Source organism: Mastacembelus armatus, chromosome 17 (genome assembly GCF_900324485.2).
Source record: "Mastacembelus armatus chromosome 17, fMasArm1.2, whole genome shotgun sequence".
Lineage (NCBI taxonomy): Eukaryota > Metazoa > Chordata > Actinopteri > Synbranchiformes > Mastacembelidae > Mastacembelus > Mastacembelus armatus.
Window position 1 is genome coordinate 22372960 of NC_046649.1, and position 11636 is coordinate 22384595.

At 40.6% G+C, this 11636-nt stretch overlaps 2 protein-coding genes across 10 annotated transcripts in view; both read right to left on the reverse strand.

Moving 5' to 3' along the window:
• Positions 1 to 7078, reverse strand: part of LOC113134006 (nuclear receptor coactivator 2-like) — a 49660-nt gene extending 42582 nt beyond the window's left edge. For 6 of the 8 annotated variants that reach the window (XM_026313161.1, XM_026313162.1, XM_026313164.1 and 3 more), the window contains exon 1: positions 6945 to 7078. The gene's annotated coding sequence lies outside the window, so the exon portion shown is untranslated. Of the gene's footprint in view, positions 1 to 6434; positions 6640 to 6671; positions 6779 to 6944 lie in introns of those variants that run through there. The other 2 variants (XM_026313159.1, XM_026313158.2) reach the window with 2 other exon arrangements.
• Positions 7079 to 7987: 909 nt separating this feature from the next.
• Positions 7988 to 11349, reverse strand: lactb2 (lactamase, beta 2). 2 transcript variants are annotated; one of them, XM_026314066.1, is made up of 8 exons: positions 11279 to 11336; positions 11067 to 11190; positions 10246 to 10406; positions 10015 to 10135; positions 9598 to 9776; positions 9098 to 9246; positions 8752 to 8839; positions 7988 to 8611 (listed from the first exon to the last, which is right to left on the reverse strand). In XM_026314066.1, exons 2-8 carry the CDS (start codon positions 11186 to 11188, stop codon positions 8568 to 8570), a joined length of 864 nt encoding a protein of 287 aa, XP_026169851.1. In that variant the 5' UTR covers positions 11189 to 11190; positions 11279 to 11336; the 3' UTR covers positions 7988 to 8567. The 2 variants fall into 2 exon arrangements, with proteins under 2 accessions (XP_026169851.1, XP_026169850.1); XM_026314065.2 differs by having other exon boundaries at positions 7990 to 8611; positions 11067 to 11349.
• Between the last annotated feature and the right edge of the window lie 287 nt (positions 11350 to 11636).

Sequence of the window (11636 nt, forward strand, 5' to 3'; positions counted from 1 at the left end):
GCAAGTATAAACGTCGTTCCTGCACAAACACAATGACAACGAAACGACGTGGCTGCGTTTGTACAACTGCTTCACCGAGACTTAATCTTCAAACAATCTCCCCGCGACGATGACTTCAACCTAAAGACTCGTCCACCATAGAGACACAAAAACAGTCTCTATAAGAGACAGAGAGAAGGAAGAGTGAGAGAGAGCCACAGAAAGTCAATGAGAAACACACAGAGAGATGGCCTACTTCCTGACTGTGATTAATTTGTGTTACTAAGCAGCTCTATGGTAACACAGTGATCCACGGCTACACTGAGCCCGGAGCTGGTTTACAGTACCACCCCATAATACAAGCTGATCGCAGTCTCATAATCCTGGACTGAATGCAGAAGTGCAACACCATGCATATGACATACTGCAGTCTTTGACGGGATGCTCTGATCTGTAAACAGAAACATTGGCGATTCGTAGTTGTGTTGCTCTAATTTTAATGACAGTGTTTCACTGCCTTCATGTTTCAATCCCTGTGCATTTACTGTATGTAGGTAATCACAGAATATTAATGGAAATAATGATCCAGCTAAACTGCAGCAAATACGTAAAAGCTGCAGACACAACATGTTACATAGAGAGGACTGGGGATGTGAACCCTTGTCGCTTGGTCAACAGTATCCTGCAAATCACATGGTAATGAACATTAGACTGATCTCATATACTCCCTCTTAGGAAGGACAATAAGAGTTCTTCAAAGATTAGTCTGTCTACTGCCAATGGAAAGATTTTATAACAATTATCCTTTATCCTCAAACCACCCTCAACATGTACCCTCCGGCCACAGATGTGTGATACCAAATTAAATCACAACAAACCAACTGTGTTAGCCTCAAAGCTGCGCTGGCAGCATGTGGGAAAACACTGAAGCTGTCTGCAGATTGACTTTTACAGGGTTCAGAGTGTGTCCTGATGCAAAATATTCATAACTTAGAATGAGCCTTCTATCACTTAAATGCAGAGCTTGGGGTGATTCTGACAACAGAGGAAATGTTTAACAAGCAGCTGTTTCATGTAAAACTAGAATAGGTTTCAGAATCACAGTAAAATTCAGCTGCAACAACCATAACAATACTTCTTGGACTGCTTAACATGCTTGCTGTCATCTTAGCAACAATGTACTGCCAAAAAAGCGGTGATGAACACTACAATTAGCTCTGGCCACAGCCTACGTTTGTTCTGCAAAAGCTTGTTATGCTATTAGCTTGTATTATCCAGCTGGGGGCCTGTGCACTCTCTCTAACTCAGCTTTGCTGTCACAGTGTTGGAGAATTACAGCCAGCGTCAGTTCCAGCTAACCAAATTAGCACTTGTTATGCAACCTGCTAGACTTGGCTCCCAGGTCTGGTGCTTCAACCCTGCACAGCTTTCTTTACTGTGAGTACATAGGAAGGTCCTGTGGACTGCCGCAGGACTAACTGATTTTTTTTTTAATTAAAGCATAAACTTAACACTGATATGCAACAATAATGTGTAATGCTATACTGCAATTATGAGATCATTAAACGCCACTATTTCAAAATTCCTGGTAAGAAAACTACAAGACCAAACACAAAGGCATAAAATGTTCATCACTGATCTTTGACCTGTAAATCCATATGGTCTCCATATGAAAAAATGAAATGAAGGAACCGATAAGTCTACCAGTGTCCCAACAGCCTGTTTTCTGCAGTGCCGCACTACTAAACTACACACCGCAGAATCACTCTTATCGAATGTTCACGAGCTGTGACCTACATCTGACCCATGATGGTACAGCCTGTTTCAGAGTATCTTTGTGGTCTGTGTTATGTGACATCGTGCTCCGGTCTTCCTGCTTTTCAGTTTCTGAATAGAAGAGGGTGTCTTCAGAATCCAGTATCAACCAGATTCATTCATATAAATAAACCAGTCAGCTGGGGTTGATCACAAACACTTAAGAGCTGGTAGCAAGCATAAACTGGTATAAAATGTAAACCCTTGGCAGCTTTTACGACTCTTTACACATATATATATATATATATATATATATTTTAAATTATTTATTTTTACCTTAATTTCTTAGATATTAATGTATTTCAATCAACCTATATATGTTCTCTGCTGTACAAAAGTTGCCTTGCCTATGCTGTAGTATCTCCTGCACTTAATGTTATTTTCTGTAATGTGAAACTCTCCCTTGTCAATACACCTCTGTCAGATATAAGCACAAGAAATTCCCTGTATAAATGATCAAAGCATTTCTGATATTGCTAAAGCGAATGCACGCACCTTTCAAAGTCTAGCCCTTTCACAACTGCATCAGCTTGCCTAGTATGTGAGGAGCATCACCAGTGCTGCCTGTGTTTTTGAAGTGTGAGAGCTCTTCTCCTCCTCTAAATGGCTTTGAAGAACCCACAGACATTGGCAAGATGAAACAAAATCTCTATGCTTTGTTCAGCACCTTGTGCACCAAATTATGACTCGATCAACAACTTTGCCTGAGAGAGCAAAACCTCAAAGCGAATCATTACAAACCAAACAAACCTCTAGAAATGAACTTTAGAAAATATATATATAACAGGGCAAAATAAATGGTTCTGCATACATAAAAGTCTTTAGCCTGTAAAGTTCAATCAAGACTTGACACAGATAGACTGGGTCATAGTGTCAACAGCTGACGTTTGTCGCAGGTCTCTCTCCTCCCTTTATGCCCCATTTCCAGGCTTATCGCTTGGCGACGCACTGATCAATAAAGGCAAGAGCCTAAAGCATAACTCTGCTAAATGACTTGTTGAATGTCCCTAACATAACAAAAAAAACCACTCAGATCTCCCATGATGTAAAATTCTACTGTTAATGAAGTACACACCCATGAATTTCTATATGAATTGCTGTGAGCTGTTGCCATCATATAAAGTGTATGCACATTGTCTAGATAGATTTTTACTGAGGATATAACAGTAATGTAGTGTTCAGGCACTACAGGAGGCGTTCAGAGGCGTGATGACAGGCTGCTTATGTGTGGTGCTGGTTAATTAGAGCACTTGGTCTCAGGAGGATCAAACCTGAAAGATGACTGTCTCTGCTACGTGACCAAAAGCCAGGTGGTGGTGTGGTGGTGTGTTTGTGTGAGAGAGATAAGTTGGTGGCGATGGGAACACACTGACATAAACATAGCTTAATAGAAAATACTGATGAATGCACAGACATAACAGCAGAGCTGAAATAAATAAGACAATGTGCATTGGTAATATTGCGAAATTAAAAACTTCTGAGTGTTAGATACGCAACCCAGCCTGGAAGTGGTCTTAAAGAGTCTGTAGCTGTGCTTGTATGGACGACATTAAGTGCCAGAGTCACACATGAAGGACTGATAGTCCTAATACTGTCTAGCTTCATTACAACAGCAAGCATTTACATTCATATTTTATTTTTTGGAAGTTGAATCTGTGGCATCACCAATTCAACTAATTGGACATAATTTAGCAAAGTAACCACCTGTTAATATAACAACCCATTATTCACACTGGCCTGGACAAAAACCAAACACACAAAACCGAAACCGAAAAACCTCCAAGTAGATCACTGCAATAGTTTGATGATGAAGCATCTGTCAGGGCCAAACCGATGGTAACCAAGAACCCAGTAGTCACTCTAACAGGTCTACAAAAGCCCTCTGCAACAACCATCAACCAGCAACCTTAGAGAGATTACACAAAAGTCACTTTGAGCAAAGGACAGATGACAGCCTGCTTGGAGTTTACCAAATGGCATTTTGAGCCTGGGTGACTGGTCAGAAATGAGGGAAAGGCGAATACAAATACAGAGACCTGAGACTGGGGCAACGGATCACCTTCTAGCATGACAGTGACCCAAAGAATACAGCTGTGCAGAGACCTGAAGATGGCCATTGGTTCACAGACACTTCCTATCCATTCCGACAGAGCTAGAGGTTCTGCCAGGAAGAATGGGATCAACTGTCCAAGTCCTGGTATGCAAAGCTTGTAGAGACTCATCCCAGAAGCATCAAAGCTGTAATAGCGGCCCAATGGGCTTCTACAAAGCCCTAAATGCATAATTTGAATATGATCAATTTCAAATAACATTTATCACATAATATCAGAAAAAAGTGAAGGGTGCTAAACACTTTTTGAAGCCACTGCGTAGGGTTATTTAGCATGCATTTGCTTACTGATGATAAGACCTGGTAAAAACACATGAAGAAGTGCGCAGTCAAGCTATTGCCCTTCCTCCTCCTCCTCTTCTTCTTTCTGCTGCTGCTGCTGCTGCTACTGCTGCTGCTGCTGCTGTCATTGGACAGGGCATTATTTGAGCCCTCACGTGGTTTAGTGAATTCAAGCCACTAAGGATCCCTCACTGGGCAAACTGCCAATCTCATGTTAAGATATTAATCTTAAGCACATTCCTGCACTCTCGCTGCAGCACTATAAAGTGGTTTTGGCATTGAAATGGTATTGAAGCATACTAAGTTGACAAAATTATAAGAAACCTCTAATAAAATACAAAATAGAAACAACTCCAGGTTGATTCTTACACACATTAAAAAATAAATAAATAAATAAAACAAACCTGCACAATTATTTTCACATGTTGCTGAAGCGTGTAGATAGATAAAAATCATGAAAACACCCACAACTCTTCAACAAAACTAAAAAAGCAAAAGATTACAGAAGACTAAAGAAATGAGCTCTAGGAGAAGGGTGATAAACACAGTGTCGGGCAACCTAGTATACATGTTGCAATCCTTTTCAAAGTTCACTTTAGGGGTGCAGGGAAGAGCAAATAAGCTTTAAAGAGACAAAAAAATTCATGAGTCCAACCCTCAAAGATAACGTATTCAGAGGAGTCAGATGGCACCTGTCACGTAGGCAAACTTACAGGTTCCCAACAGTAACATACCAGCACAACAGCAAACACAAATTCTTATACCTACACACAGACAAACGTTGTGTTAGACAAAAAGGTTCAAGCTCTGCTGCACTTCTATTCAGTATAAACTTCTGCCACTCTTTCAACGTCACAAAGCTTATCCTATACCATGGTGCTTCTATATACAAACAGAATTATCGGACAAGCACATACTGTATTAACACAGGCACGTTCACATTAAGCTCTTAACCAATTACACTGCAGAATGCAAAGCACTGATCCTGTACCCTGAAGGGAAAACATTTATGGGCTATTAGTTCTGAAGTTTCTGTGGATGTACATCCTGACAAATCCATGATGTGTTTTGCTACGACAAAGAGCATTTTTCCCCCTAATGTGTGGACACAGCAGACCAATAAATGGATCAAACTGATGTGCATATTTGATTTACACTGTCTGTCCAAAGGTATTTGCACACCAAAGCAGCAGCATTGCATAGCAAATGAACTGATTACCAATCCCATGAAACCAAAGACTCAGGGTGTTGTTTATGAAGCACTTTAAGTACTTTACTACAGAATTGTAAAAAGTGACTATTGTCCTGCAGGCCTCTATGCAAAGTACTTTCCCTAACATGTTTAACTTTTGTTTTTAGCAGGTTTATAGGCTAAAGATACAAAATAATTTTTATTAACTTTGTCTTGTTTCAGAAACAAGTTTATTTGCTTACTACAGCATGTTTATTATTGTTATTTTATTATGGAATGACAAGTCAAGATAACGATAGTTAACAGAAACATGACCGGGCACTGGGCAATTTGCTCTTCAAAATACAAGCACTGAATATTAAAATAAATACGAAAAAGCCACCGAAAAGACTCCAGGAACCGTGTGTTTTCAACATGTATGAATTAAACATGCTGGTTGTTTGTTTACCTGGCTAAAACTTGGGTTAAATGGGATTATCTCGATAAACAGCCCTGCGTTGGTAACAGCTACGCTTTATTTTGAAAAGAAAATTGACTGACAATAATAAGGCACGCGGTAGTATATCGGAAACCGCATATGTATAAATAAAATCAATACACAATTAAACATAACGTATTAAAAATATAACTAGCGTTAATCGACAAAATCACGTTTTATTTTTTTGAAGAGCACTCCGGAAGTGGTCGGCTAGTTTAACGCCATTTCATTTGACGCTCGAGTCGGTTGAGGAAGTCCGAGCAATATCAACGGGGAATAACTCAAAAAATGACCAGTAAAACTATTATATCCTTACCTCAGTCACATAAACACCTCAAAAATCAGCAAAGTCTTAAAAAACAGGGCCGTGAAATTAAACTTTGACAAGAGCAAAACACGAGCACGGACGCTAGTGGCTAGCGGAGGGGCTCACGGTTCACGTAGCTAACTAAGCCCACAGTTACCGACAGCTAACAGTTTAAAGTTAAACACCAAAGTCCCGGTTCAGTTTATCTGTGCAGCTCTCACACAACGTCTTAAAACACGTTAAACAAACACGGCAGCACACAAACCCTTACTTTTTTCCCCCGAAGACTTGAGACGTGCCAACGGTTGCAGGCAACCGGCGGAAAGTAGCATTTTTATCCGTCTAGCTAGCGATAATTTCGCCTTGAAAAAAAAAAAGAAACCCCAGTCCGGTGCCGATAGCAGCAAATCCAACCGCTAACAGTTCATTAAACACTATAAAATAACCCCGCACCACAAATATCGATCGATTCTAACGTTATTTCCCGGACTCCACTAGTTCAACCTACATTGTATTTTCGTAACAGCCGTAGAAATGTCATAACAGTGTATTTCACATGACGTTGAGGCGGAGAAAAAAAAATCCAGCACAAAGTGCGATAACCTCGATAAAAACCGGCCCGCACACTTTACAGAAACAAGCTCCTACTGGAATATTATATGGTTAATTTCTTGGGGGTGGGATTGAAGGAGTAAGAGTAAGTGTGTGTGTGTGTGTGTGAGGGGGGGAGGAGAGGAGAGGAGAGGAGAGGAGGGGGTCAGGAGAATGACAGGAAACTTACCTGAGAGTTGGGAGAAGGGTGCGTGCTGTGCGGGGATGTGCGGGACGTGTCTCTCGGTGAGGGGGTCGGTCAGCGTCACGGTGCGGTGTCCAGGGCCGAAGCCGCCATGTTCCTGTGGCTCAGAGGTTCCTCGGCTGTTTATCTTTACCAGTAGACCCCCCCCCCCCCCCCCCATCTCATTACCACACTGCAGAGCTGGGTGTCTCTGCCATCTCTCCACCTCTCTAACTACCAACACCTCCTTAACCTACAAAATGCTCCTCTTTTTCCTGCTCCTCTCAAGACATTTTGTAATATCCCCACAAAATATTGTCCATATGCCTGTTTTGTTTTCCAAGCAAATACTATTTCTCTCAGCATACAGGGCATATATTAAACCAGTCTTAAAGATAATCTTATCTACTGGGTTATGAGTAATAGGAATATTATAAATTACTAGATCTTTTATTTTGAAAATGCACTCACATCAATTACATGTTGTCTGTGCAAACCACAAGTGAATAAGCTTCTCTGTTATTAAAATCTATTTAACAAAACTGTTTTGAAGGAAACGTGTTTTATACAGAAAGTGTACACGCTGCAATCCTGACCAGGACTCCCTGGAGGAAATGATCTTATATCCTGACTAAACAAAGCATAAATAAATAAATACACAGATCTATTGGTGGCGTGTGTGTCACCTCTAGTGACTTTCCAATGTGCTCATATGTTATGTACATTATAATTATTGAGGAAGTTGCTTTCTTCAAAATCAACCCGTCTGTCCAGGAATGAAGTTTCTGTAGAAAACTCCTTCAGCTCTGATTGCATCAGTGTTATTAGTCAATGTGAAAAGTCAGCGGGATGTGCAATAGGACAAAAGTTCAGCAGAAATATCATTATAGTAACTTAGCTGAGGTTGTATTCAGATGTTGAAAGAGCTTTTTAGGTGGTAAACTTAAATATTTATGTCTATTATTTATGTCAGTATAAAAATATCAATCATAATGAGCTAATACACAATAACTCACACTCACTCAGACAAATAACTCTCAGCCACATACTGTAGATCAACAGATTTTTTTTTCTACACACATTCACATTATTCACAATTGGCATATTATTTACATTTTTGAGAAAGTGTACATATTTAATGCTTCGAGTATGTTGTAATATTATACCCAGTGAAATCATTTACTGCTCAAGCTAGTGAATTAATTAGCAGATACTGCCACCTAGTGATTACCTGAAAATCTACAGTGAAGATCTATAGTTTTTTATAGTACAAAGTTCACTAAGTGCTCAATTATCAAGGCTGAAAAGACAAAGATCAGATCAAACCAGTTTGTGCTAGAAGTAAAATTCAGCTGGCCTTTGTTAAACTCTGACGCAGCAAGTCCAGTTGTTGGTCTTGTTTTGTATACTCTGATTCTTGTTTTGTATATGCTGAGGCAGGAAACCTCTAAAGGCAACATGTCTGACTACCATTCATTATTTTACTCAACGCATTTGTCACTCAGTAGACACAAAACGCTAAAAGCTGATCACTTTGGATTTGAACGTTTGAACTGCTGATCAGATGGATTTTCACCGTCCTGGATAAATGATCAATTATAGTCCATTTTGTCATCGACTCAGTGGCTTTCACAAGTTAGCCTTCCATTTGATGCTGTGTGACGACTCAGTAACTGCAGAAAAACAATTGCAGTTTAGGAAAATTTACTGACAATCAGAGTGCAACATTAAACTGATAAATTTGGATTTAATTTTTAATCAAATAAAATTATTTTCTTAATAGTTTTTGCAGTTGTGATAAGAAACTACATACCTGAGCAAATCTTGCCTTCCTTCTCCAGTTTCTTTAAGTGATGGACCAAGTTCACGTTAGCTGCTTCATGCAGGTATTCAGGGGTGTCCTGTAAGACGAGAAGTGAAAAGCTGTGGGGGATAAAGTAAATCATACAGGTTTGATCGCTTCTGTGCACAAACCTTGGGTGGGGGGTGGGGAACTTTGATCTGTGGACCAGGGAAGCCAAGGATCGAACCACCAACTCTCTGGTTCATGGTCGACCTGAGCCACAGCCACACTCTCAGCCTTAGCTTCACTAATCACAGCAGTCGGGCCTTTCTACAGACTGAACAAGACTCAATGTAACGTAGTGTTTTGTCCTGACCTTATAGACGATCTTGACAAGCTCCATGGAAGTGAAAGGTTTTCCTGCTCCCTCCTGAATGGCCGCTAGGATCTGCTGCTCTCTTCGGTCCCGGTGGCTAATGTAGTGTCTGATCTTGGAGCCAGCATCCTGAACCACTGGGCCGTGACCTGCACAGAGAAGGACAGTAAAGGTTTTCTCTAATCAATGAATGACCATCAGACTTTTATGTATTTAAAGTGCCAGCTTATAGTGTTAATTCTGTTTAGTCATCAAGGTCACCTGATAGCTCCTTGGGCAAGCAGGAAAAATATGAGAAACATGGGGACATGTAGGAGCAACACCTGTACCTCCCTTTTAATTCCCTCACCACTGAGGTGCTCATAGCCTTAAACTGCTTTAACTCTGTGTGAGTTCATAAACAACACCTGGGTAAAAGATTATTGCTCCACAGGTAAATAAAGTTTAAAAAGGTCTAGAGAGCCTTTTACAAAACAAGACCGTGCACCACACTCACTCACCGGGATAGATAAGGGTGGCCTGAGAGTCCAGCAGGATCTTCAGAGATTTCATGTAGTCGTAGAGATCTTCGAACACGGCCGTGCCCTCACCCAGGATGCAGTCTCCAGAGAACAGCGCCTGCTCCTCCTCCAGAAGCAAAGCCATATGGTCATCGGTGTGGCCTGGGGTGAAAAGCACTCTGGGAAAAAGAAATATAAAACATGGCTCTCTGCTCAAATACTTGTCTCTCTACATTTTCATCTTGAGAGAAACAGCTTTAAAAAATACAGATATTTTAATTACCTTTCCCTAATGTATATTATTTGTTTTATATTTTGACTTTATATTTTAATTCTTAATTCCTGCAAAGTCTGTAAAAGTCCTGCCGGTTTAAAATGCGCTCCATGTGTTCAACTTTGATTATAAACTAAACAGACTTGAGTGTGGCCCCCTCTGTCCTGACGACATCTCCATCTTTTAGGTAGGTATAGCTTTGGTTCCCAGCTGACTCTCTGACTTGGCTGAAACGAGGCAGTTTGCTGATTGTGACATTAGGACCTGAGGGAACAAAAATAAAAATATTTGGCAAGAATGCACACATGAATAGGGATAATCTTTAAATGCAGTTAAAAAGGGCCAGGGGTGAGAAACCTGTACTGTACCCTCACCTGTAATGTTGCTGCAGATGTCCTCTACCCCTCCAGAGTGGTCATGATGCCAGTGTGTGACAAGGATCTCCTGGATGCTGGTGTTAAACTGGCTCAGGGCCTGTTTCAGACTGCTGATGTATTCAGGCACAGCGGGTTCTCCGGTGTCTATCAGCACCCGTCTGGAATTAAATCACACATTATACACTTACATGCAAGGCTTGAAAAATCAATACCCACATTCATATAACCAACATATTTATTTATGAACTATTCCCGTTAATGTTAACCTTTATGTTTTCACATTGGATATTTTATGAGTTTGTGGTAGCCGGTCCCATCCTCTATGCTGTTGTGTACTAGGGCAGTGGACTGAGGATGAATGATGCCTGCAGACCCAATAAACTCATCCATAAGGCCAGCCATGTTATGGGAGAGGAGCAGTGTTAGAGAGGAGAGTGTCCAAGATAACCTCTATATTGGACAATTCTTCACACCCTCCACAATGTGCCGCTCAGACACAGAAGCACATTAAGCCAAAGACTCAGTTTCCCAAGATGCAACACAGAGCGCCACAGTTACGCATTCCTGCCAATGGTCAGCCTGTTCAACTCCTTCGTTTTTTGTTTTGGTCTATAAGCTAAGTATTTTTTGCCAAAATGCCAGGAAACAAAAATTTGCAAAGTTTTCAACAGAGTTTGGCGTGACCAGCTACCGGGGCTAAATTGCGGACACGTGTTCGTTCCCAAACACGGATGTTTTTTTTTTTTTTTTTTTTTTTACAACAGACATCATCAGGAAGTAATCATCCTGTTGTGAACACAATACATGCAAATTTTCACCTTTCCCCAGTGCCGACCAGGTAAGTATTGGTTCCCTGCAGCGTCATCGGGCCCGGGTTACAGCCCAAAACCCGAACAACTCGGGCGGACAGCTGCTCTACCCGAGGAATGACCGCGCTCATAGCTGAAGCAGATGAAACGGCAGTTAGACAGTAAAAAAACCAAAACATGTTGTGGAAACCAGAAAAGGTTTAGTCAAATTTCAGGTTGACCATATATTTGGACTTTCGATCACGACGTCAGGAACGACGCCATCTTGTGACGCGAACGGATTCTGCGCAGTAGCGATTAAAGTCAAACATCGTCATTAAAGAAAACAAGGATCATTACAATAATATCGACCTAAAATGACACAGGCATTTTATTTCACTTTAATTTTTAATTTTAATTTTAATTTTTTGTTTCATTATATTTTAATTTGTAGTCAGTTTGGCTCATGGCCTGTTTGCTAACATGGAGGCAGCCGCCAGGGGGCGGTCGACTTGTAGAGCGTTGTTTATATACTGTTTTAAAATAGGTTTAATTCAAATATATCTATAAAACAGTTCTTGTAAGAACATTATCGTGCAT